The following is a 27,945-nucleotide window of genomic DNA, read 5'->3' on the forward strand; positions in this document are numbered from 1 at the left end:
TGTCAAAAACCTAATCAAACTGACAACAGGCTCCATTCTATCCACAAGGACAGTTCCTTACTGGAGGAGAAAATGAATTTATCTGGTGTGATTTATTTTTGACAGATCCATGTTGACTGCTGTCATTCCCTGGCTATCATCTAGGTGCTAATAATAGTTTGTGAGATTATTTGTCCCCAGATTTTTCCAGGGATTTAAGTTAGTTACACTGATCAAGCTGTATTTCTCTGGGCCCGTCCCCCCTCTGAGAACAGCAATTTACAGCTGTCTCTTCTGTTTTTTCAGTATCTCATTCACCTTCTTAATTCAGTCAGGTCTTGCAGTTGTGTTTACTAGACTCAAACAATTTGAAACAACTTGGTTTATCTGAGTTCTCCTAATCTGTTCTTTACCTACTCTGGGCTAAGATAATTTTGTTCTTGGCATCACCAGTCATAACTATCTTGATCTTTTTTGGAAGTCTCATACAACAAAGGCACCAACCACTTCAGCTTTCTTTATAATTTCTTGACAGATTTTCTTCTCCGTTGAGTAGGGGATTAATCTTTTTCTCTGTCTTCCTTTTAGTATGAATATACTTCCAGAGCAGTTTTTAGCTGATAGCTCTTGATAGTTCAATTGTTTTGCTGCACACCTTTTTTTATTCTTATTCTTAGTAATCTGACCTGTCTTCCTTTTTATTTTCTTCAACAGAGACCTCATGATGTGGTTGAGCTAACCTTACTATTATTTCTATTCTACTCATAATTGGGATAACTGTGACCTTTGAATTATTTTTCTAAAGCATTGTTCCTTTGCTTAAACTCCTTTCTTTAGACTTCCTTTCTATGAGATCTTAACTATTAATTGTTTAAGTCTTTAGCTTTTATGACATCTGGTTTTATTTAGCTGTTCTCTTTTCTTCCTCTTCTATGGACAACTCTCATTTTGCAAATGCTCTTTTTTTGTGGGCAAAATACTGCCTGCGTTCACATTCTCAGCCAGCTATCCTTCACCGGCATTCTCTAAAAAACCCCCCACCAAACCTTGCAATGAATCTGTCACATTCTTCTGGATAGTCCACATCTGTCTGAAGAAATCGCTACACCTGAGATACCAGTAGCTGACAGTGTATTGCCATTCTAATTATAGGTCTTTTTCACTTCCCCAAAGAAAAGCTCAGGAAAGGAGAAGTACAAGGAACAGCCCACAGTCATTGCAAAAGGTGAGACTGAATGAAATGCAGAGGCAAGGTGCCTGGGATTGCTTTTAGCAGCAGTAGCTCTCCTCTTGGATGTGACTGAGGGAACAGGAAGGGACAGATCTGTTACAGGTTGTTCATGGCAGCAGAAAATCCAATTGGTAGAGCCCTTGAGAGAAAATAGTCTGTGCTTATCTTTGTGAGCAGTAGTTCTGTATTTCAGAAATAGGGGAAGAACTGCCAAATATTGGTGTTAGGGCTGAGCTGCTTGTTTTGAGTATTCCAGCTGTGAAGCAGGTTCATGCAGCACGTTTGTGCCTGTCCAGTTATTGTGGGAGGCATTTGCCGGAGGTTTGTGCATCTGGTTTCTGCACGTTCACTTTCTGCAGCAGGTTTGTGCATAATTAGATCAACAACAGGTGCTTTAATGAATCAGCAATGACTGAGAAAACAGCATTTTGTAGTAGAATTTTTAATCAAGCTCAATTGTGGAAAGGAGCCTTTGAAGATCTTGGAAAAGCCTGGTGGGTCCCTTTTCTTTCCCAAAAAAGGAATTTCCTCACAGCAGACTGGCATGCACATACTGCCTCCAGCTTTGCAGACCAGGTGTTGCTGCCTCTCAGTCTATACGGAAATCACTTCCACTCAGCCAGCAGAGGTACCTGCCTGGTATTTTCAAACGTATTCATAGAACCGAGCTTTTATTTTCAATTAAGCAGACTCAAAAGTTTGGCCGGCGGCAGCGCTGTCCCAGAGCTGTCCTGCAGGGCAGGGCAGGGCAGGGCAGCCCCGCAGCGGTCAGGAAGGGCAGCGCGATGTGCCACGGGCGGGGTGCGGACAGCCCGACACGCTCTCGGGGGGGTTGCTCCTGGTTCCGGCTGCCTTGACAACATCCCCTTAACCCACGCCTCTGCCTCCGTCTCCACCTACCTTCGCCTTTCAGATGGAAGCGCAGCTCCGTACCCGCAGTCCCCCCCGGGAGCAGCTGCCGGCGGGAGCGGGGCCGGCTCCGCCGCACGGGGCTGTTCGCCCCCAGGCGAGCGCATCGCTCCGCGCAGGCCACGGGTCACCGCACGCCCCTACCCGCCCCCAGGCCGGGGCTCAGCTGAAGCCCCTCTCAAATTTGGCCTTTTGCGGCGCGCCCTAGAGATGCAATTTGTCGGCCGAGTGCTACCTGCTGCCACGGCCCCGCTGAGGCCGGTACCAGGCTAGCGCCGCTCCTCGCACCGGGGCGGCAAACGGCACCGCGATTAGGGGTGGGCCGCAGCCCCAGCAGCGCGGGGAGGAGGAGTGCTGCCGGCCCCTTCCTTCCTCTGCGGCGGCACAGGGGGGAGCCGGGCGGCCGCATGGAGGAGGAGGAGGAGGAGGAGGAAGGGCAGCGGGCGGGTGAAAGCAGAAGCGGCAAGCGGGAGGGAGGGAGGCGAGGATGGGGAGAGGCGAGCGCAGCCCGCCGAGGCGGCGGAGGGAGGCGGTGGGGAGCGAAGGCGGCCGCGGGAGGCGGGAGCAGCCGTGGCGGAGGGAGGAGCGGGCGGCCGGGCGCAGCCAATTCCTGGGGCTCGTCCATTTCTCGGTGTGAGTCAGGCACGTCGGTGGGGTGATGCCACGGCGCCGGGAAGGGGCCGGCGGAGCCGCGGGACGCGGCGGCAGCGGGGAGCGGCCCGCCCGCCCGGGCTCGTCCCCTCAGCCGTGCCGCCGGCGCTGAGCCGAGCGCCGCTTCCTCCTTCCCCTCCCTCGCCGAGGCGGGCGCCATGGCGGGGGGCGCTGCGCCTGCCGCCTCCCGCCCGCGCCGCGCTCCCTGACGGGGCACGCGTCCGCCGCCGGAGGTAGCGGGGCCGGGGCGGCGGGCGGGCCGCGGCGGCGGGGGCAGGTCGTGGCGGCGTCCCGCGGGGAACGGCAGCCTGCGACCGCGGGCAGGCGGAACGGGGGGGCCGGTAGTGCCGGGCGGGGCAGAGGAGGGGTGCCGAGGGCGAGGGGCTTTCGCCGCGGCTCGCAGGCTCCATTCATCTGTGGCTCCTCCCTTCTTGCAGGCTGCTGCTTGCGGGCTCGTCCCGGCGTCGGAAGGAAAAGCCAAAAATTAGCCTTGGCCCGAGCTGAGCTGCTTGCTTCTCCTGGAGCTCGGGAGGGAAGGGGAGCACAGAGGGGTCGTCCTTGCGTTTCATGCTTCGTCAGCCCGAGAGCATTTTGGCTCTGATTCCATCTTGCTCCTACCTGTTCCTGGACAGTGACGGGGGGGAGAGGAGGCACCGTCCCACCATGTCTCGCTACAGCCTCCATAATCTCCTGGACTGGATGTATGGGGGTGTGGACCCCAGCTTTGCTGGCAACGGAGGGCCGGAGTGCGCAGCCTTTCTCTCTGGGCAGCAGCGCCTTCTGGAGAGTTTGGTCTTCCTCAGCGTGGGCATCGTGGAGATCCTTCTGTCCCTGGGGAAGCTCAGGCAGCTGCATTTCAGGGAGATGGAGGGTCACCTGCTGCAGCAGCCCCAGACTAAACAGGAGAGCTTGGGCAAGAATGTGCTGCTGGTGCTGCTCTGCCTCGTCTTCGGGCTGGAGGTGGGCTTCAAATTTGCCACCAGGACAGTCATTTACCTCTTGAATCCCTGCCATGTGGTCACTATGATGCAGGTAAGGCTTGTGTGCAGTCACCGGGGAGTTTGCTTCAGCTTTATACTTAAAACGCAGTAGTTTCTCCCATAGTCGGTTTGTGGACCAAAAGTATAAATGCCAAGAATTGGTATAAACATTTCAAAACTGACTTAGTTTTTAATCAGCTGAATTGAAAGCTATGAAAAAAATCAAGTCACATGAAAAGGTGAAACTGTACAACTGTGAAACCGATTAATGTCTAAATCTCTGGTTGAAAATGCAAAAAACCTAGGGCTGTCTCACCACTTGCTTTCACCTGATCCTTTTTTCCAGAATAGAAAATGCAGTGGTAAAATTTGCACCAAAGCAAGATTATTGCTAAAGTGGCTGTGTAATTTACATGCAACTTTTTCAAGCAAGTGGCTTCAGGGATATGAATGTGTTTTGTGAAGGTGTTGAAGAAGCAAATTACTCTTTAATTTGTGCAGACAACGTAGGCTTACCTTTCTAATTTTAGAAGCCGAATAGTAAGGAAACAAGTGTTACCTGTGTCTCGTACATGGGGTAAACGAACCAATCTGGCTTAATACCTGGATAAACTAGGTGCTTTAGTGACTTGTGGCTTGGTGGTTGATGCATGATAACCTGCAATTTGTGTAGTTTCCAAAATAATGGAAACATTAATAGTTACTGAACTCTGATATCTAAAGCTTACAAGCTCTATTTGTCAGTAGTCCTGTGCATGTACTTCACCGTCAGTTTCACTGAGCTTGGAGTGTGGGAGATGTAACAATTATTATTGTTTAATTTTGCTAATACTGTACCCTTAACACTGGTCAACTTAAAAAATTTATGCTCAGGAATTAGTAGAAGAATGTCAAAAAGGCTTTCATAAAACCTGCCATGATAACAACAGCTGTCTAAGATCAGTAACAGAGGAAAATCAGACCAATGCCACTATCTCTTCGCAGAATGTTAAGTGATCCGGGCTGCATCAGATCAAGCCAGTTGTTAGTTTCATTCCTGGAGAGCATTTCCTATCAGGAATGGAAACATCTTGTCTGGTTGTACTAGAGATTTGAGGGAGATGGGTATTATTTCAAGAGGGGAAAAAACAAGCTATTCCAGCAATATTCAAGACCTTTACAGCAATTAACTTGCAGTCCTAGCATTTAATGAGTAAGTTGTGTAAATTTCTAAGCAGTGATGCAACGTTAGCTCAGTATTTTACACCATAGGACACTTGCTTCCCATGAAGTGGTAACAATTGCTGTGCAGTTACTGTTCATAATGAAGGGGAAAGCAGAAGGTATGCAATATTTGTAGAAATCATTAAAATAATATAGTCACGTTCCATTTCTTGGCAATACTCAGTGTTTACTGGAAATATTTTCTATTCGCTGGGAAGAAGGTGAGGATATGTTACCATTATGATTTGAAAGTTTAGTTGTCTTGGTATGGTATTATGATATAATGATAAGTATTTAGCAAAAGCTAATGCTTATACATAAACGGAGGAGCTAGTATTGTTTACCTCATTCATTAATGCTCTCCCCCAAGAAGACAGAGATTTAGCATCTGTAGTCAGGCATGGGCAGTTCTTAATCTCTTTTATCAGTTGTTAAGCTTTTTTTTTTTTTATAGTACTATTCTTATTACTCATTGGGAATGGTGTTCCAGCATTTGTGAACTTGAGAAGATGGGTATGTCAGCAAAATTCAGAAGTCACGCCTTGTCCTCAAACATTAGCAGAAAAGTAATACACAGTAGTTGGAATCTTGCAAGCATTGTTTTTCTGTCCTGAATTTACTGAGGGCAACAGGTTGGCAAGATGAAAAATATGAAAATATAATTTATCCTTCACTTCTGTTCTTACAGTAGTTAGTACATAATCCTGCTGCTGTGCCTAAACGTTAGGATGAACAAAGTAGGAGGTGAAGTGATGAGACATGCTAGAACAATCAGGATCACTTCGAAGGAAAGCCAACAGTAGCTGTTGGTAAAGGTCTCTCACTCAGTTTGTTTTCCTTTTCTTCGGGGGAGAGTGTTTCACCTCAGAGCAACAAAGGCTCTGGGCTCTGTGCCAAAAATATTTGGAACTGGAAATTACCTTACAGATTTTCTCTGTGTAAAAGCAGAAGTCCTGCTTTTAAAAGACCTAAGACTAAACTGAAATCACAAAATAAAACGGGAATTACATCTGTGGTGCATTTGGTCAGACAGAACTGCATAATATAATGGATACAGAGATACAAACGAGTCTGGTTTGATCAGGTGTCTAATTTCTGCCTATCACGCCCACCTGTGTTAAATCTTTTTTGGGTGCGAAGAACTAGTTAGATTTGTAATCCCAAGGATGGCGTGTTGATCAAATTGACACATTTAACTGCCTAAACAGTTTTCATGGTTAATAAGATTCAGAGAATTTGTTGCTGTCCTGCCACCTGGTTGAATAACAGTACTATTCATTTCCTGTCCTAGTCTTGGTTTTGGCTTCTTGTGCAGCTTCTGGAGGAAGAAGGGCAATATTGTTTCTTCACCAGTGATGTAAGTGCAGCATCACTGAGAGAGAAATACTTCAATTTTTTAAAATATATGTATATTTTTAACCAAAGGTGAATGGAAATGTCTGTGGTTTCTTTGACAGCTATCCAAAGGGGATGGGGATGTTCTTGTGCAGTACAATATTTAGTGTGGGGTGCAGTGCCGGGGGAGGAAGTCTATGAAGGGATTCATACTAAGCTCTTTCTTTACATAAAGAGTGGTCTTATTGAAAATTATCTGAAAACCTCCTATTAAAAAATAACCCCAACAAACCACACTGTTTTAAGGACTGAGAATATGATTGGACCAATGATTCTACTGTAAACTTGACATAAAAGAGTATCCTAAAAGGGAAATATTAAGTCCCCTAGGATGTTGCAAACCTATGATCCTTTGCATAGCAGGAAAAAATCCAGAATATGTTTAGGGGACCAAGTGTTATATTTTCAAGATGCTAATCCTTTTGCGTATTTTAGGTCCCATAATTATGGTAATTGAAGTTGAAGATGTGAAGGAAATATTTTAAATTTCTGATTCAGCAGTGTAATAGCCAATTACAGCACTTGATTTCTTTAAAGGTTTTTTTTAAAGGAGACTTTTAGCAGCAACCAGATCATGGTTATTGAGAAACCTGTATGTATGTGTTGTCTCCCTGTGTGTGAGCATCAAAAAATTACTTAAGCATTACTTTAGGTGAAAGGAAAATTTCATGCCCTGCAATGTCAAAACCCATTATATCAAAGCCAATTTGTTTATCTTTTCTATATTCTTTATAAATTTTTAAATTTTTCAGTCAAAACACTTGTGTTCATGTAGCAGTTCTTCATTCAGGTTCAGTGAAGGAGCAGTTAGAATTTCCATCAAAACTGTGTTCTTCATGATAGTTCCTGTACCCCCAATTTGTAGTTTGACACACATATTTTGAAAGCTGTTTTTCACAATCAATATAACTTAATGAAAATGCATGAGCACAGGCGTCTCTTGATGTCCTGCAAGAGATCAAGCTGGAGTTAACAGGCAATGAAGATTGAATGTAGACAAATATGAGCAAGGGATAAAATTAGTCTATATTGCAAAAGAGAGATTCAGAAAACAAAATGTAAGGAAAAACTGTTATGCGAAGGAAAACTATTACAAGTTTGTGGGTAACAATGGTGGGGTGAACTGATCAACAGGTCCTGTCCAACCTTAATGATCATGTGATTACTATTTTTTTCTTTTTTAAAGTTGAATTTTAGGTTTGAGTTGGATCTTGAAGCTGATATTTTAAAGTTGATTTCTTAGAGGTTCTCAAGGACTATTCAGTTCTAAACACTGACCAGTCTGTAGAAATTAAAAGTGTTGGGTAAGTTCCTTGAAGCCTTGTTCAGGGAAGTGGTAGAAATACAACTGTAATCTAACCCTAAAATGATAGGTATAGCTAGTCCTTCTCTTTAACTGTTGCAAATTTTCAGCTTCCTTGATTTTAATATGCCAATGCCTTCTTCCAGAACGGTGACTTAATACCAATCTGGGAATTTTTTTTTGTTTGTTTTGGGAAGAGGTTTGCAAGTGTTCTCAGCAGTATATCCTCAGCTGGTAAATCGTCATAATTCTCTTCCAATTCTACATTGAATTATTGCATTTAAGACAGTTAAGGACTGACATTTGTCTGTAATAAAGAAAATGTTTTTGTTGGAAAAGCCTGTATTGCTGGATGATTACTTCAAAGAGCAATCTTTTTAGATAAAGGGGAAGTGATGGGTGAAAAAAAGGCAAGGGGAAGAAGCATAGGGGAGTCCAGTTCCATCCAGTGATCTCAGTCTGATGATTGTGTAACTGAAACCAGTACTAAGTGCATCTGTACTTCAGTAAATACTAAATCCTGTGTTCATTATTTCCAGTTTTAGCATCTTGAGAGACCTGGATCCTTTCTGTCCTCTGCAAAAGAGGCTACTGTGTTGTTTGGAAACAATAGGATGTTTTCAGAATTTACATAATAAACATAGCTTGACTGAATTCTGCATCATTTGGGAATATGTCCCAAAATATAACTAAGTAATTATCTCCCTCTCTCTTCCCTCTCTTCCCTCCTTACTCCTTTTTTTTTTAATTTTTTTTTTCTTTTTGTTTTAAACCTTAGAAAAAATCTGATTATGTGGTCAAATGTGATTTTTTTTCAAGTGTGACTCTGGATTTCATTTGCGTGCATTTCTGTTCACTTTTACAAAATGTTTTGTAATGTTAAGAAGAATACACTTAGATTGTGTATAGTTTTCTATATCCTGTCTCTTCAAAACTTTGAATTAAAATTAAAGGGGCATTCATATCCTATTGGGAGTGAGTATAAATAACCTTTGAATACAGAAATTCAGTAAATTTTTATAGAAATGACAGTGAATAATGTTACATGAGCAACAGCCTGCAAGTAGAAGTTTGAGTTATTCAATGTTTAAAGGGTAGCAGTATTCTAAATCAAAGATGGTTTTGAATAGTTTTGTTTACTGCTTAATGTGTTAAGACTGTTGGGCAAGATGTAGAGCAGCGAAGGCAAAATTTCCTATGAATATATATACACGTTTTTCAGAATCTAAGTCTCTAAATGTAAGCTTCTAAATCCCTCTTTTTTTGTATGTGTGCCAGTTTCCGTTGTCTATGTAATTTTTGTGCATGCCTGTGTTCAAAAACCTGGCACTGCTGATACCTGCAAAACTTGTAATTTTTAAAGCATCTCAGAAGTCAGGACTCAGTTTCAGGAGATATGATAAAACTGAAATTTAGTAGAATTTGGTATCTTAAAGATTGCTTTTCTCAAGTTTTGTGTTTTGTTTTTTTTTTTTTTTTTTTTACAAGGCTATATATTTGGGGTATAGCATAATTTATTCCCAAATCAGTACATTTAGGAGGTGCGTGAGACTGTTGTGACAAGGTTAACAGTCCTTTCAGTGCTCCGAATTGGTATCTGGTAGACATACAATTCATCACTTAAGTGGAAGATGTGCATAATCACAGTTTACAAGCAGATTATGAAGTATGCAGTTCATTTTGCAGATCTGCAAAATATATAAATATTTCTTTTTACCACTGCAGATTAGCTTGTGATACGGCCTCTTAAAGCTGATTTCTCTTATGATATTTTCTCTTGAAGCTAGAGAGGAAGGTCATAGTCTGTGGTGAAAAAGGGCAGATGAAGAACACTTAAAGCACTGAAAGCACCCGCATTTCTTGGTGGCAAGCCTTATTTCTGGTAAAAGAGTGCATTTCACTTTCCTCTGTTTGTAGAGATTACAATTCAATTACTTTAACATAGGTAAGATTTGACCAGTATGTGTTTTATCTTGAGCTGAAAACGTGCATGCTTTAGTCAAGGTGATAGGGATCACAGTAATATGTCATGCTACCAATTAATGTTCTAGCTGAGGAATCAGAGATTAAAGCTCTAGTTGGTTAAGCCTTAGTTTTGAAGTTGCTAGAATTTGGAAAAACCTGCTGTGCTTGAAGATAGAATGCATACTTTGGTAATTCTCTCCTTTATTCTGTATATTAGAAGTGAATTTAAAAAGGGTTATTTTCTAAAGGCCATTAGATGAACAATTAGGCAATCAGTTATTGGTTTGTTTTGGTGAGATCATCATAGATTTAAAGAAATGTCAATCAAAGTGTAACATATGTAGTTTGAGCAACATGTTATGGAAAGACGTAATTATTTTTTCTTTTTTTTTTGAGAATGGAGATATTAATAATTGTTTCAGTGTACTGTCCAGCATTGTAATATATCACATTGTCTATAATACATTTTTACGGTGTTTTTTTTAAGCTATTTAGCAGTTTCACACACCATTCCCTGTGAGTTGTCTGCTAGCAGCTTAAACTGATGTTTCAGGAATAGCTGCCTGAGGCCTTTAGGACCTTCAATGGAGTGGTGGAACTAAATCAAATAGCAACATTAACCATATTTGACACTTTATAAACTCCAGAGATTGGGATGACTTTCATCTAATTATTTTCATTCTAAAGAAACCTTCTTTGTTGTCTCTCCTGCACTGCTGTAAATGTTTATGCTCCTAGTCACAGCCGATGAGTTTTACTGCAGTGGTTGTACATAACTACGTTCAACGTAGCAGTTTGAACTGTGTTGACGTTGCCCTAGAACAAGTTCAGTACCATGAATCTGAAACTTGTGAAGATTGTAATGGGACTTGAATTTCTCATGACACTTCCTCAGAGCTTTAGATGGATGTGGTGAGGATTTACATTTATTCAGATTGCCAAGTAATTAGTGTCAAGTGAATGTAATTGTTCATATTTTAATACTTTGGTAGTTAGTGAAATGCCAGTTTAAATTATCAGGAATATGATGTTATATGCCTTAGCTTTTTATGGCTTGTGTCGCTGTTTCTGTTTCTTTGGCAAAAATTATCTGTAATAATAAAGCTATTAGATATTTATTATCCTACTGCTTTTAAAGATTACAAATTCCTGGTGTAAAATCCTACAAATTGAGGAATTGTGAACTGTGGCAAGAAAAAGATATTGGTGTCTTGCATCAGTAGAGCAGGACTTTTTTACAATGTTTTTTTTTCCTTAGGAAACTGGTAGGAAATGTCATGTTTGGGGGCAAAAGTAACAAAAGTGAATGTATATGAATATGCACCTGAGAATCTTATTGTGAACTCATGCAGGCTTCCACAGTGTCACTGACAGATGTAAGTGCAAATTAATCTAAATTCAGTGCAAATTAAATTTTCTTAAGAAATTGGACTTTTGACTATTTTTTTTTTTTTTTTTTTTTTTTCAGCCTTTTTTGTCCTTTTACCCTCAGACAAGGTTTTAATTGTCAGGGTTTGCTAAAGCATTAAGCTAGTGAAGTGCTGGTGTGGGTAGTGATTAGAGAAAAAGGAAAAAAATAACCTGACACTTTTTCTCTGAAATACTAATGCCTGAGATGTGATAACTAATGCTCCTGCACACATAGAAAGACCTGAGTCTTATGTTAATAATTAATCCTAAAACATGAGAAGTCTAGAAATCTTTCACCTAAGACTGTAAAAGGGAAGAAGGTGAGTACAGGTTTGTTGAATAAACAAACTAAGCCTGTGGAAGGGGAGACTAATCTAGAATGTCCCAATGAACATATATAATTTACAAGACATCAGATTGCAGAGGGCAGAAATTGTTCAGTTTGCTACACTTTTTCCATCCTGGGTAGAACTGGGAAACTGGGAGGTTGGGATGAGGGACAGGCAGCTTTTTGTGTTCCCAGAGTCTGGCTTATATAACAGAAACTACATTTACTGTAGTACTACTTAATGCTCTGCCAGCAATGTTGCTTTGAATTATGAGTATTCTTAAGGCTAGATTAACAATTCCACAGGACTCATTAATTAATCCCCGAATTTGGCTTGACAGCTGCGGTAGGGATTTTTATCCTGAACTATTAAATGCATTCAGCTTACTGCTATTTAGCAATAAGAATGTATCTTTTGATCTCTGTTCTCCTTTCAGATTTGGAAGTCTGAATTTATCAAACCACAGTTACAGTTTGGGGTTTTTTTAAATGTTACGTTTTACAAGGCAAACAGCGTCTTTTAAGTGATATGGCTGTTCTGTGCTGAATTGATAGTTTATACAAAAACAGTTGACATCTCATGTACCTAGATGCTGAATCAAAGCTGTATGATCGAGTGGTTAAACCATTACTTTCTGATAAATAATAGGGTGATTGTTTTGAACTCGCTTAAAAAGAAGAATTTTAGAGTTAATTAACAAAATCTTCTACATTTTTACAATGATCCAGATGCTTGAATGTTCCTTGCCTGACGTTTTACCATTGTGGGGTAAAATGGATGTTTTTCTCATGCACAGTAAAATACAGTTAACCTTACAACTGTATCTTAGTGTTTTAAACATACCTCTTAATCTCTTCTGATCTGGAGGGTGCTTTTGATACACCTAAGAAAGGGTGAAAATTTTTATTTCAGTGCAGATTGATCAAAGCCTGTCCCTTCCACCCCCTCATTTTTTTTCACTTTTCTTTTTTTCAAAATTCATTCCAGTTTTGGATGAATCCAGTGTCCATGAATTCTTCACATTGCTCAGAATATTGCAAGTAGAAATTAATATCTAACCTCTTGAAGTTTTCATTTTGAAACAGTGTACTGTAACAATCAATTTATGATCTGGTTAAGTGATCATGACTGGAATGTTTGAAAAGAAAGGTAATGTTTCCAGTCTGCTGCAACGAGATACTAAATCAAACAGGCGGCTCAGGGACAGACAAGCTGCTGTTTTGAAAGGTAAATGAAATCTGTGCTGCATATGTGAGATGCAGTGGTTTTACTTGTGGCGTGCTTAGCTATATTCTGCCAAACGACTCAGCAACGCTACAGATGGCTGAGCAGTAAGTGCTGCTTCGTGTGATGTTTAATCTGGAATGGTTAGAGTTGTGTGACTTGTTCTTTTCTTCCCCCTATAGCTTTTGAATTGTCCTCTTTTGTCTTTTTAGTTTGTTTCTGATCAAACAAGATTATTTGTGTGTTATGCATATTTCTGTCTCAGCAGGACTAAGACTGGTAGAAGAAAAGCCTTTCGTGACAAGTTTTGACTTCACTCTCTGCCTCAGTGTGCGAACTGAAAAATAGCATCATTAAAATACTTCTGAAGCAAGCTCTTAAATGTAATATTTTGTAGAAGTTTGAAATGTTTTAGAATAAAAAAACCCTGGAGATCCAGCCAAGTCATAGGACAACAACAACAAAAAAATTAGCGAGCTCTCCCTCGCCAGAGTTCTCATGGAGTGAGGCAATAACGTCAACGAATAGAATGGTATCCAGGCTTAGATACTTGAAGAGGTGTTTCACTTCAGTTCAGAGACAGTATTCCTGTTATACCCTTCAGTCATGACCTTTGGAACAAATATCTTGTATATCTTTTGAGAGGAGCTCTTGAGATTTTTACTAGTCTTGTTTTTTTTGACATGTCCGTTACTAAAACTAGTGGTGAAATGTGGCATGCTTACATGTCAAACAAACTAGGAAATAATAGACAAATGAGAAAATTTGCAGCTGGCAGAAATTATTTTATGGCAATGGTCTCAAAAGCTTTTGAAACCTGTAACATAACATACATCCTTACCAGTGAGAATTTTCTTAGATGTAAGTCTAGCATGTACCACAGCCTCTCATTTTAGGTATTTAATCAACTGTTACTAGGATATCTATTTTAGGCAAGTCACACCTCATAATGACAGGCTGGGTTAAATGCCTGCAGGTGTTCTAGTATAGTAGATTTTACCCACTATAGGTAGTAACTCACTGATATATTTGGGACTGTATGTTGAAGTTTGAGTTTCTCAATATTTGAGTATGTTGGGTTTGTAATGAGGCAGATTTAGTAAAATCTGCTCATCTCATGACCTCTCCCTCCCAGAAAAAAGTAATCCATAACAAATGTACCATAGAGGCACTGTTAGATTAAAAAGACACAATTGTACATCAACAAAAACCTTTTCCTTTTGTACCGTTTTCAATCTAGCCATAGAGTTAAATGGAAAATAGGAAACCATGTATATTTGATGTTCTTTACCTTTTTCCACCTCTATACTGATGCACTTGCCTGTTGCTGAAGTCTAGATATGCAAACTGTAAAAGAGGTTGTTTGAATAAAATTCCATGCGAACTTAAAAAAAAAGTCAAATAATAGAAACCTCTGATATTGCCAAATTAATGTGATAATTGCATCACATGTAATGCTTGAAGCACAAGAAGGGAAAATACTATTATGAGTTAACACAGTGCGTAGACATTGGGAAACTGGATTGTATTAAAGGGAGGTCACATTAAAGTTAGCATAGTTCTTTTTGGTTTCATGGTGTTGCAATCTTGTGGATTTTTGGGTGTTTGTTTCAGTATTGGATTTTTTTTTCCACACTTAAGAAATTTGGGTACCTATTCCTGTCATATTTTGGCACTAGGAAAACAGGTATAATGAATTAAAAAAACTAGCTTGCTGCAAAATACCAGCTATTTTCATTGATACTTAGCCTTGTTTCTGTTCATGTGAGTTTGACTTTTACCTAGAGACATCATTACAATGCCAAAGAGTAATTTTTTTTCTAAATTCTGACTCCTAAAAGTGAATTTATGAAAAATGATCTGTTTTTTTTCCAGCTACCCAGTTCCTTTTCAACAGTAACATTTCCCTTGTTTGGCTGTGCTTTCTTAAGGGGAGCAAACTTAACAGGGATTTGTGGAGGGCCAGTGTAATACTTGGTGATATCTACCTATTGCAATCCGTCAGAATAAACTGACGCAATGTTGCCTTATTGTCTTTAGAATAGTCCTTTTACATACAGGCTCTTCTACCTGCTACACTGACACAAATGACTAATACAATCAGATTTAAGGAAATAATGTTCTTTACAAGTTTACTGGACTCAAAAGGTATTCCTTGGAAACTCCATCAGATACTGAATGACAGGGTTAGCACACGTTTCTTTTAGAAAATTTTTAAAAGCATACTACTACACATGGAAAAATACCATCCTTTTCCTTCATCCTTCTAGTCTGTCCCAGACCTGTAGATACCATTTGGAGCTTTCTCTTCTGTTTAGTGTGTGGTTAGAAGATGGGAATGTGGAAGAGATTGACTGCTTAGTTCAGAGTGACTTTGAGTTCAGTCTCTTTAAGATCTTGTCTTGGTGAAGAAATGGTTAAGCAGTGCAATCCTGTACAGTCTCCAAATTGTAACAGCCCTGCTGATCCATCATGTGTTGTGGTATGACCTTTGTATTTGGGCTTATGCAGGGGAGTGCTGGCCATGCAGTTCTTCATGCCAGAAATATTTCCCGTGGAGATGGGCAATGGTATTTATGATCTTGCAGAGCAGTTATGAAATATATTGACAGAATTTCTGATTTTTTCTTTTCACCTGTGTCCTCAAGGCTGAAATGAATTTCAGTTTGCAGATTGACCAGTGTTACGAGTTTCTTTGCAATTTATTACCTGAGAACAGTTGTAGAATCTTCTGGTCCTGTGCTGGCAAAAAAGACTTGGACGTCCTGACTGACAATGCTGTCCCTACCTAGGACCTTTTATCTATATATTTCCTCAGAGCCACTCAGGATTTTGTACCATCACTTCTTCTCACTGTCATTGGCCTACAGATTAACCTTTTGTAGATTGAATAGTCTTAAAGTGTTAAATCAACCCATGTATGGAAGATGTTCAGTACTTTTTGATTGTACTTGTTGACCTCTCTAACCCTTTTTGTAATCTGCTTTTTTGTTTGAGAGAGAGAGGTTAAGGGGGAAAGGAATAATCAGAACTGTGTCCAGAATTCAGCCTAACAGACAATGTATGTTCTATAGCTTATTTTTCCCCTCCTCAGATAGTTACTTTTGTACAGTTTGGATTTCCAGTTAATTCTTTTCTCCTTCTTATAATTTGTAACGTGAAAATGTAACAGGTAAGAGATCTGACAGAATAAGGAGGGACATTGAAGTTATTTCTTAGTGCTTCTTCTAAATGGAATGTTTAGCTGTTCTGCCTCAAACAAGGAGAAGCCTACTTCCATGTGCTTTAAAATATATGCTGCCCTGTTTACGCTCCGACTCAGCAGTGTGCCCACGGAAGGGAGCTAACATCTGTGCTAGCCTCAGTGCGTAAAACCTGGAGCATTCCAGCAGGAAAACAGAGGCTGGGAACTCTTCACTAAATTAGCCATGCAGCTAATTTAATATGATATTATTTGGTTTATAAAACATAGCTTTTTCTTCCTACAAGGCAGAGGATTTCATTTCCAGTATGACAGTGAAATGTAATATGATTATGGGATAAGTATGTGACTACTTGTGTGTTAGAGCCTGTGAGGTTGTCTGCTGTGAACTAGGTATTTTAAGACTGTTAATTACTCTGAGCTGAATGACACTTTTTATAGTGTTTGAATCTACTCAGTGATGCAGTTCTTTGAAAATCAGATACAAGGGTGTCTTGTAAAACACCCCTTTTAAGAAGCTGAGGTTTATTTATCACAGAAAGTATATACATATTTAGAGATAATGTGCTTGATATTAAACTGCTAAAGCTGAAACATTTGAAGATCTATCCCATTATCATAAAGTTTTAACATAAACATTACAGTTATGATTTCTCTGCTGTCATAAAAAATGGGAGTCAGGCTTATTTTCGAAAAGATCCCTCGTAACAGAGGGATTTGCATGCTTAAAAATATTAAATATTTATTTTTCCCTCATCAGTTCCTGAAACTGTTTCTTGCTGTAGAGTTGACATAAAAATAAGCAGCTGTGAATTTGTTTTTTTCTTTGCCTGTCTCCGTGGTAGTGAAGTATTTCAGATTGGCATGTTCATCTCAGTCTTTCTAACAATGCTATCCTTTTTTAATACTAGCTGGTTTTTTTATCCTCAGTGGTGAGGTTCAGACAGTATACCATGTCATATTGTGGTTTTTGCTTTACCGTGTGGTAGTTGGAGCACTCTGCAGTGTATCAGAAAAAGAAATGACTGGTGTGATTAAACATATTTCTGGTTTGATTATTTTGTGCATATAGAGAAAAGGGTCAATCTGGGTTTTTTTTCAAGTGTAGGAAATAAAAAGAAAAAATTGTATCAGAAGAGCAGAGTTTCTTCCACAAAGGTATGAACTGTGCTTCAAAAGTAACATGTATCTTCTGTCAGATTACTGAATTTAAGGGAATCATAATCTGAATTGAAAAGTCTGGATTAACTAGTGAGACTCCAAATATCATATCTCCTTTCGCGAACATAAAACATGGAGTGTTTAAAAAGTTTTGCTAATGCATGCAAGTAGCATGGGAAAAAGTTACTGTAGGAGACCTGTAGAAGGTATTTGTGGTCTCCAAAGCGGGGAAGATATAGTCTACAACTCAAGGAACTTAGTTTAGTTAGGAAACAAAGCTTATTGCAAAAATATGCAATGATAGAAAAGTGAAGCATAATAAGTGTTAGATGCTTTTTCCAGAAGCCATACGGGTCTTATGTGCAAGGTGTTATACAGACCTCTCATGAGATTTTTCTGGCATATACTTTTTTCTTTTTTTTCCTAGCACAAAAAAACATCCATTAATGGATTGTCATCATGCATCTGTTATGTTCTTTTCCTCTTTAACCTGCCCTGATGAGTTGAAAGTATTTGCTTTTTCAATACAAGACTTCAGAGAAACTGATAGGGTTTTAACAGTATTCGCTAAGAAAAGGTCTTGAGGTACATTTAGTTAAACTTAATTTCTGCCTCTTTCTTGCTGTATCTTTATTAGAGTTCTATATGACTTAGTAAAAACAACTTGTGTGTGTGGCATGTTCTAAACTGTTATTGAGACTGACTTGAATTAAACGTACAAGTGAATCAGAGAAATAAACAGCTGGGCATTAAGAACTTGCACTGGAAATAAAGTATTTGGAATTTATACATTTATTTGTATGGTAATGACAGCAAGCCTCTTTTATACACAAGGGCTCAGTAGTATGATCCAGGCTTCCAACATTTCTACTGTTGCTGCAGCAAGTACATGATCTGGTAGTAATTAGTTTGAATATACATCAGAGGCCTCTTCCCAGCCCTGCACCACTTCAGAGAAACATGTATGGTGAGTTGTCTAACCTGACTTGACCACAAAGCAGACATATTCACCAAATGTTTTCACTTGAAGTGATTTAATGGTAATTTGTTTTGTAGGTTGGCAGTGAAATAAGCTATTGTGAATTTATTATTACAACAGCAGTAAAAAGTGTGATCCATTTTTTTCCGAAATACTTATTGGGCAGTAGGCCAAAGTCTCCTCTTTGTCATAGTGGATGATATAAAAAAATGGGATTTTTATCACTAGACACTTATGTAGTAATCTCTTTGTATCTAGAGCAATACTTGCTGATACAAAGTTTTTAAGTTGCTGTGAGAGGTTTTAGACAGCAGTATCAAAAGATAATGGTTATCCTCTAGATGCAGCATTGTTGCAAATCAACAATACTTTATTACATAAAAAGTTAAATCGGGTCCTATTTATGGTGGGAATATGGCCTGTAAAGAAAAACAATATATTGTTACTTTTGATCTTGTGGAACAGCTAGCTAATAACTGGTGAAATTTTTACAGTATCTTAAAAATACTTTATTGAGTGTGGCAATGAACATATATAAAGATGTCTACTAAGCTTATGCACAGAGCAGATACTATGGTAGGCTTATTTTGGGAAGCATTAAGAGGCTTTTACAGGCAGTGATCTTGCATGAGATCTTCAGGACCTGGGTCCTGCACTGCTGAAGTGACATGAAGTATTGTCATTGTGACGCTTGGTCTTTAGCACGGCAAGAATCTTATGATTGATGGCTAAGGGAGCAATATGATGGGCAGTACAGCTTTATGAGAGACCTTTTGTAACTACAACATCAGAAAGGCTAGAATTTATCTTGTTTCTTAGGCACTGTCAGAAGACAAACCCTAGATCCTGTTCATACTGCTTAAATCCTTGTATATGTAGGTAATGCAAGACCTTTTAATTTTTCAAGATTTTTAGTCTTTTTTAGCTCTGCTTTAAAACGATTCTAGTTAGAAATTATTTGTGACATACAGAACTGAGAAAGAAAGATACAGAAGATGGAGTCTAAAAGAGATCATATTATTAATTTAAATTTGTTTCTAACATTTCAGATTTTTCTTCTTGCTTGTCCTCCATGTCGGATTGCAATGATTCTCTTCAGGTAATGCCTCTTCCTTACTGTATTTCTGTCTACTTGCATAATGTATTTTAGTAGCTAATCACAGCTTAGGTCATAAAATACTAAGATCTATATGCAGTTGTAAAGATATATCAGTTGGATTGAAAAATGACACCTTGAAAAAGGTCAGGGTGTAAATCATGGATACCCTTGGTTCTTTTGTACTGGTTGTTTTGGGCTCACTTAGCAGCATGAATTAGCTCAGCACCAGATGAGAATGCAGGCATCTTTCTACAGATTAATATATGGGCTTGAGTAAGTTATGTCATGGGCCTTGTACCTGTTTATTATCCTGGCTAAAAATTAGTAACTGTGGATATAAGTTAAATAGTGAAAGCAAATTCTTGCTGATTTGGGTATTTCTCAAATCTATGCAATCTTTTCTAAAATATTGCATATTGTTACTAACTTTAGGAACCACGAGAGTTTCTAATGTGCAGGAAGCTCTAATAGACTATTGCACTTCAGTCCAGTAAGCATCTGAGGGGTGTAACTACTCCTGTTGTGGGGAGGGTCACGGGACTTCCCTGGGACCGTGGCAATCAGGAGTGGCTGTAGTTGCCGCCATGACAGTTAACTCAGCTCTTTCTTGTCTTAGTCTAGTCAGTGGCTGGAAAAATGATGCTGGGGGCAAGCCTCATTAATTATTTTGAAACTGCTACTGTCTGTCTGCAACTTTTTCCTGCTGTTACACGTTTAGGCAGAGAGTAGGCTGAATACAGAGATACTGTGTTAGCATCCATCTCGGAAAATGTGAAAAGTACATCTGGTGTCCAGGAAATTTTGGATTTGCTATGTATTTGCAAAAGACCAGTTGCAGAGCGGGGGTTACAGTATTTGTTGTTTTTCAGAATGAGCCTTTCTGTTTTCTAACACCCTGACAGCATATAAATTATGTTTGAAAAACTGTTTTGAAGTTTTAAAAAACTGCTTTGAAGTTGTAACACCTTTTTTTTCCCCTGAAGTTACATTTAAATTCCTAACAGTTCATGACAGGCAGTGGTTGTAGACAGTTTATTCTTTACTGTGTGTCTTAAGTAGACTGAAACAGTACTGGTACTATTTTTGTGTTCTTGTGATGCAACAGTGGCTCGGAAAAAGAGCTGAAAGCTATACAAAATACAGTGTTATGATACTACTTTCCTGCCTTTATTCATTGCTTAGGACTTGCTGCTGCATTTTGACAAATGTAATTTTTCTTTTATTTAAGGGTCTTCTTCAAAATTCCTGAAGCTTTACTTTGAAGGTGTATGTTTATAGAGTTAAATGAGAGTAAAAAACTTTGTCAAATACGCTATTTTAAGCTCTGAAAGACAAATGAACAGCAAATTTCCAACTATTCAGCAGCTTGCATCATGAACAGGTTTAACACAAATGGGCAGTACAGGCTTTCTAGGAATCCAGACCTCATTATAGAAAGCAGTTCTACTTTATTAAATTATTTAAGTGTGTATTTAAATAAAGGTTTTTGTCCTTGCTACCCTGAAGAAGAGGCCTTGTTCAGAGTTGATTAAATTTTCTGTGCTTGCTATTCATGGGGAAGAATGTAATGTTTACCAGGAAACTGTAGGCTGCACAACTGTTTCTTACCGCATGTTGTAGACTGCACAACTGTTTCTCATTGCACCCAAGGATACATATTATATATTAATGTCCATACAAATGTTTCCCATCAAATACAAGGACAGATTGGACACATCAGCTAGGTCAGTCTGTTCTTCAAATCATCAACAGTAATTAGTAAGGAACTTATTGTCAGGAGCTACCATCCTTGAAGAGGAGAAACATCCTTGAACATGGAAGCTTGTTAAAATTGTTTAGTATAAGTCAGTTTAATTAGGGATTAGAGTGTCCTTTGGAAGAACTATCCTCATTATAATAGTAAAAATCACACCCACTGCTTTGAAGACCCCTGCCTGAATAAAGACCCTCACCCTTTGAGCTTGCACAGAAAATTAAAAACCCACTGTAACTTTAAATCAGAGCGAGCACGTTACTAACCAATGCAGGATAGAGGTGATAAGTAACCAACCAATAATCATTATAGTAAATACGTAATCATGTAGTTTGGAGTGTATAAATACTTTGAAATTTTTTGTATGGTGTGCTTAATTTGTGGATGTTTTCCACCTAGCACCTTGTGAAGAAAAAGCAATATCTCCTCTCTAAACTAATGTTGGTTTTGAGAGTCTTTATTTTAGGTAACAGTTTTTTTGGTGACCCAGATGGGACCCTGCCAACAGTGAGACTTGAAGTCTGGCTGACTTTCCCTGCCGCCAGGAATCACAGGTGGAACTCCAGCACACACTGGATGGTTTCTCTGGGGACTTCCCTAGTGATTTCCTGGCAGGGGTGGCGAGTACTTGACTGTAAGCAAGTTGAGACATTGCTCAATAAAAGAAATCCCCAAGTAAATTGTGCTAGGAAAAGTACGTGTTGGTGGATTATAAGAAAAGGTTGTTTTCTGCAGCTGCTCAAGTTCTCCTGCATTTGTACGGTGACAACTGAAGCAGGTAGACATAAGGGTTATGGGAAATGGAATACCATTTTCTTAAGGAAGCATTGTAAAAGCCTTCTCTTTAGGTTGTATATTGAAACACTGGTTAAAGTTTGGAGGCAGTCCATTAACTTGGAAAATGTTGGTTAAATATTGTAATCATTGGTGGCCAGTGTATATGTTAGACAACATGAAAAATGGCCAAAGAATGGAACAATGAATTGTAATACTATATTGCAATTAAGGTTGTTTTGTAGATGGGAAGGAAAATGGGATGAAATACCAGATGTTGATTTGTTGTTTAATCTCAGAAATTACTATGTGAGTGGCAAGGATTGTGGATTAATTGTTAATGATATGAAAGTATTGGCTTTGGAACAAGAAAATGGAAAATTAAAAATTCTAAAGCATTGCTGCTCAGCCTGCAGTACTGGGACATGATGTAATAAGTATAAGGATACTGAGAAAGAGGAGGATGTTCAGGTACTAGAAGCCTCATGGGGACTGCCGGCCCCATAGTGGCCACCTGATGTTCAGGACGAAGGTGTGGAAGTGAGGGAAGAGAGAGAGCCTATTGGAGAAGTGGAGAGAGGATCTGGGAGTGAAAATTATAGTCCTGTAGCCAGTTGTACTAGAGGAGGAGGAGCCGTACTGCAGGCACCTGCAAGACAGGTAGTAGGGCCCTCTGCAGAGCTGGTATGGGTAAAAGTTCTTTTCTTGGTAGCAGATTTGAGAGCCTGGAAGGAGATAGCAGGCACCTGCAGGGAAGATCCGCAGAGGGAAGCTCAGGCATTAGATACTATTATTGAAAATCATGATCCAGATTGGAAAGATGTGCAGGTTGTCCTAAATACTCTTTTTACACATGAAGAGAGCAAATTATAATAACAGAAGCTAAGGAAGAGGTGCAGAAAGTACACGTACAGAATGCTTAGGTAGGGAGAGTGGATGATCATTTCCCAATAGAATCAATTCCTAATTGGAATCCAAATGATAGAGTACAAAGGTTGCTTTTAACAGAGTAACAAAGGTTGATTTTATTTGGGGTAAAGAACACAATCCCCAAACTTAATAATTTAGCAAAAATCTTTCAGGTGGTCCAAGGAAAAGGTGAGATGCCTTCTGCCTTTAATGAAAGTTGTGGGAGACTGCCAGAAAATACTCAGATCTAGATCATAAAAGCAGAAAATGACTGTCTTTAATCTATTTTGTGGGACAATCTTATCTACTTGGTATCTGGAAAGAAGTTGCAGAAATACAAAGGAGAAGATGTGAGATCTATAAATAAACTGCTAGAGGCAGCTTGGAGGGTGTATAATAATAGAGAGGAGGAGGAAAAAGAAAAGACAAAGTAAAGAACAGCTCAAGAGAAACAGATTAATACCAGCAGCAATAGAGAGAGGAAATCAAGGAGGTAGAAAGTGGAATGAGAATAGAGGAAGTCAGAATCAAAGGGAGAGAAAAAAGTGTCCTCAAAAAAGATTAATGTGCGGTTTGCAAACAAAAAAGACATGGGAAGAGGGAGTGTCCGCAAAACAGATTGCTGACAAGACTCCCTAGGATTAGTGAAAATCCTAAACTAACAGAATTGTTGACTTTGGATCAGAATTTGGACTAATGGGGACAGGGGGCTGACTTGGAAATCTCCCCAAAAGAATCCCTGGTTACCCTGAAGTAGGGGAATGAGAGAGTAGAATTTCTAATTGACACTGGTGCAGCATGTTCAGTTTTAAACACATGTAAAGGTAAATTGAGTAAGCAAAGTTTATCTACTGTTGGTGCCCCAGGGGGTAGAGAAGTCAGGCCATTTTTCCAACCTATCAAACATGGATATGGATCTCAGAATTTTATGCATGAATTTTTGTACGTACCTGGTTGCCCTGTGCCTTTATTGGGAAGAGACTTATTAATTAAATTGAATGCTCAAATCATGTTTGAAGGTAATCACATCTGTGTGCAAATTCCTGAAGAAAAGGCAGTGGAGGTGCACGTTTTTCTGTTAACAGCAAGGAACAGCAGAAGAAACTCCAAAAATACCAGAAGAGGTTCTGAATGCCGTGAATCCCCTTGTATGGGCATCTGGAGTACTAGGTTGGTCAAAACTAGCTGAACCAATGAAGATTGTGTTAAAGCCGGGAGCAAAACTGGTAAGACAGAAACAATATTTTGTGAAGTTGGAAGCAAGGAAAGGACTTGAAGCCTTGATAGAAAATTTTATGAAATTTGGACTATTAAGTGAGTGTCAATCTGAATATAATACTCCCATTCTCCAGGTGAAGAAACCACACTGTAATGAGCACTGGCTAGTTCAGGACTTATTATTAATCAAATTGTTGAAGTTGTACATCTGGTAGTGGCCAATCCTTATACCTTATTGTCTGCTATAAGGGACACTGATCAGTGATTTACTGTGTTGGACTTAAAGGATGCTTTCTTTTGTATCCTGCTAAAAGAAGAAAGTCAGCGACTACTTGCTTTTGAGTGGGAAAACCCTACTACTGGTTGGAAAATGCAATTATGTTGGACTGTTCTGCCACAGGGGTTTAAAAATAGCCCCACTATTTTTGGGAATCAATTGGCAAGGGAATTAGAAACGTGGCAGAAGGAAAACGAAGGAAATGTCTATTTGTTACAATACGTAGATGACATTCTTTCAAGTTCCCAGACAAGAACGGACTGTATGCAGTATATGATAGATCTTTTGAATTTTCTGTGAGCGTCTGATATTGAGTGTCACAGAAAAACGCTCAAATAATGCAAACAGTTTCTAAGTATCTAAGTTTTACTTATCGCTCAAGGAGAACAGAGCCTGGGAGTAGAATGGAAGGAAGCAATTTGTCAAATACCTGAGCCAGCTTCTGAAGAGGAACTAAGAGCATTCCTCAGAATGGCCGGATGGTGTCGCCTGTGGATAATTGATTTTGGATTGATAGCTAAACTACTCTATGAAGCTATAAAAGGACCTGGGAATCTCCTTCAATGGACTCCAGAATGTCAGTGGTTGTTCATTCAGCTGACACAGGCTTTAATGGCAACCCCAGCTCTAGGATTACCCAATTCGGAAAAACCTGTCTAGCTGTTTGTTCATGAAAGACAACATACTGTGCTCAGAGTATTGACTCAAAAGACTAGATCCTGGAGGGGACTGGTAGGATATTTTCCTAAATAACTGGATCAAGTAAAGGTTGGCCGCCTTCTTTATGGGCGATTGCAGCTACAATAATGGTTATACAAGAAGCAAGAAGATTAACTTTGGGGCAGAAGTTAGTTGTTCAAGTACTGTATGCAGTAATAACCGTACTGGAGGCAAAAGGGGAGCATTAGTTGTCTCCAAGCAGAATGATGAAATACCAGGCAATCCTGTTAGAACAGGATGACACAGAAGTAAAAATAACCTCAGTACTGAACCCTGCCACATTGCTACCATTGCCAGGAGAAACAGAATTGAAACATGACTGTTTGACAACAATTGAACAAGTGTATACTAGTCAAGCTGATTTGAAGGATATACCCCTGAGGTCAGTGGATATGATTTTGTGCATGGGAGTAGTTTTGTGGATTGTGGAAAAAGAAAGGCAGGGTGCTACCAGCTGGCACCTCTGCTCAAAAGGCAGGGTTAATAGCCTTAGCAAGAGCCTGGGAAACTTCAGCTGCTAAAGCTGTTAATATTGGGACTGATTCTAAATATGGACTTGGAGTGATCTGTGCACACAGGGCATTATGGAAAGAAAGAGGCCTTTTATCAGCACAAGGAACTCCTATAAAATATGGAAATCTGGCAGGAAAATTGCTGGAAGCTGTGAATTTGCCAAAACAAATAGTGATCATGCACTGTAAGGCCCACCATTTGGAGCTACTTTTGTAGCTGTGGGAAATCGTAAAGCAGGTATGGCTGACAAACAAGCAGAGAAAGAATACTTGGCTTGTGGCCTCAAAAGTATCAAAATTTGGGCTAGCCCCCACAGTATACAGAAAGAGATGAGTAGCCGACTAAATTAACAAACGCAGAAAAGAGCAAGGATGGTTGGTGGGTGACTGAAGATCAGCGTGTGGTACTCCCTGAAAGTCTAATGAGGGAACTGTTGGAAAAAATCTATTTATAAATACTTTGAAATTCCTTTGTATGGCGTGCTTGATTTGTGGATGTTTCCCACCTAGCACCTTGTGCAGAATAAAGCAGTATCTCCTGTCTAAACTAATCTTTGTTTCAAGAGTCTTTATTTTAGGTAACACAGTGGTTATTTTATTTAACAGTGGCTTTATTAAAATTCTAGCCAAAAGAATTTTCTTAAATCTCTGGGTACCTTTTATTGAAGAGATACTACATAAAATATGTGAAAACATTGCGTTTTATTTCCATCTGTGAAAATAATATCACATCTCTTTTTTTAAGGTTGCAGATGCATATGCTGAATGGGGCCCTCTTGGCATTGCTGTTTCCTGTTGTTAATACACGTCTGGTGAGTGTACTGTACTTCTTGTCCTCCTTTATTTATTTCTAAATAAATAAAATTTATTTTCTTTGGAAAGATGGTAGAGCTTTGCTTTGTTTGGCCTTTTAAAGTTCATTTTACCAGGCTGTAGATTCCTGGTACAGGTCACTATAATGGAGACAAAATAGCAATCTTGGAATTTTTTTGTGTTTATAAATCAGTGTGGATAGCTAACACTGCTATGTTCTAAGTGTCAATTCCATCCTAGCCTTTAAACAGAGGGAAAAGTTAATGGCTTTGAAAAAGGCTTTCATAGATTACTGTTGTGGCCTGTGGTCAAAATTCAGGTTCAGGCTTTTCAGACTATATGTAAATGTAAGATTCTTCAGGCATGGAAAGTGCTGACTGTTGTTGGTGGCTGTCACCCCCTATCCCCCAAGATTAGGCAGAGCAGGTTTCTTTTTTCCATCCAAGTTTTCAAATGTGCTATAAAACTCCTGTCTCCTGGACAAAAAAATAATCCTGTTGGTGTCCCTAGTGAGATTCTTAAACCTATTGGGAGTTAATGGTAAGAAAATTATCCTGAGTCTGAGCCATATGAAATATTTCTAAGGATTGTTTCAAGAGCTGATATGCATGCATATGTAGGGAGTGTGTGTGTCTGTATATGCATATATGCTGTCATGGTTTGAGCGCAGAGGGCAGCTGACCACCATGATGCTGTTTGCTCACCCCTTCCCCCTCAGAAATGGGGAGAAAATAAAGCAAAATACTCAGTTACTGAGGTAAGGACAGAGAGGGGTGACTCACCCATTATTGGTTATGGGCAAAAGACAGACTCATTAGGGGTAGAAAAAAAAGAACGTCACTAATTCAGACACTAACAACTGCAACACTTAACAGAGTAGGACAGTGAGCAGCATTACAACATCTTAAAAACACCTCTCCCCATCCCTCACTGCTTCCCAGGCTCAAGTTGTTCCTGATCTCTCTACCTCCTTCCCCCAGCAGTGCAGGGGGTGGGGAAGGGGCGTTACAGTCAGTTCTACTGCTTCTTTCTGCAGGGGTGGGAGGGGGGTGTGCATGCACTCCTTGCATACTTTGCCTGCTCCACGTGGTCCCTCCTCCCCCGGGAGATAGTCCTCCATGAACTTTCTCCAGTGTGAGTTCTTCACATGGGATGCAGCCGTTCCTGCGCTACTCTGGCGTGGGTCACCCCTGTGTGTTGCCGTCGTCCCAGTGCTGAAATACAACAGTGGGTGCTGCTTCTTCCCATGGAGTCTTGGCATCCCTTGGGCACAGCTGCCTCTTCTGGTGCGGGGTGCCCCACAGGCCGCAGGTGAATCTCTGCTCCACTGGTGACCTCTGTGGGTGGAGGGGAAGTGGCCCTGACATCTCATCATGGGATACGGGGAGGGTTTCTGCCCTGGCACACCTCCCCCCCCTTCCTCTTCCTTCCACAGACCTGTGTGTTCACATGGGTGTTCTCCTTGCAACTCCTTCTCACAAGTCCCCATCCCTCCCACGTTCCCCTTCTTAAATACCTTGTCGCAGAGGTGCAGCCACCATCGCTGATTGGCTCGGTTTTGGCCAGAGGCACGTCTGACTTGGAGCTGGGCGAGCTTCGAGAAGCATCTCACAGGAGCTGCCTCTGTAGCCCCATCCCCTGCTGCCAAAAACCCACCACACAAACCCAGCACATATGCCCACATGCTTGTTCATTTTTTGTCATTTGACTTATTGCAAAAATCTGTTGTTGCAGTTATTTAAATGTCTGCTTTAAGACAGTTCACTTAAATTTATCTGCTCTGTGTTTATGGTGTCTGTATAAAGTACTCATATCTATATCCATATAATAGCATGTGAATTAATGAAATCACTGTGGAATTCAGACTCCATTTCAGATTTCGTTAGTGGCTATCAGTTTGCAAATCTTGACAGTCTTAATAAGATTAAGTATAAAAATCTAAAAATCTG

General features: G+C 39.9%; 1 protein-coding gene across 2 annotated transcripts in view; it reads left to right on the forward strand.

Moving 5' to 3' along the window:
* Positions 1 to 2,607: 2,607 nt before the first annotated feature.
* Positions 2,608 to 27,945, forward strand: part of TMEM164 (transmembrane protein 164) — a 52,362-nt gene continuing 27,024 nt past the window's right edge. Inside the window, exons 1-4 of one of the 2 annotated variants that reach the window (XM_074915627.1) lie at positions 2,608 to 3,003; positions 3,208 to 3,802; positions 18,971 to 19,020; positions 25,929 to 25,995. In XM_074915627.1, the coding sequence (XP_074771728.1) occupies positions 3,338 to 3,802; positions 18,971 to 19,020; positions 25,929 to 25,995 (582 nt within the window). In that variant the 5' untranslated portion in view covers positions 2,608 to 3,003; positions 3,208 to 3,337. The remainder of the gene's footprint in view (positions 3,004 to 3,207; positions 3,803 to 18,970; positions 19,021 to 25,928; positions 25,996 to 27,945) is intronic. The other variant, XM_074915628.1, reaches the window with a different exon arrangement.

This window comes from Athene noctua, chromosome 11 (assembly GCF_965140245.1).
Source record: "Athene noctua chromosome 11, bAthNoc1.hap1.1, whole genome shotgun sequence".
Taxonomy (NCBI): Eukaryota; Metazoa; Chordata; class Aves; order Strigiformes; family Strigidae; genus Athene; species Athene noctua.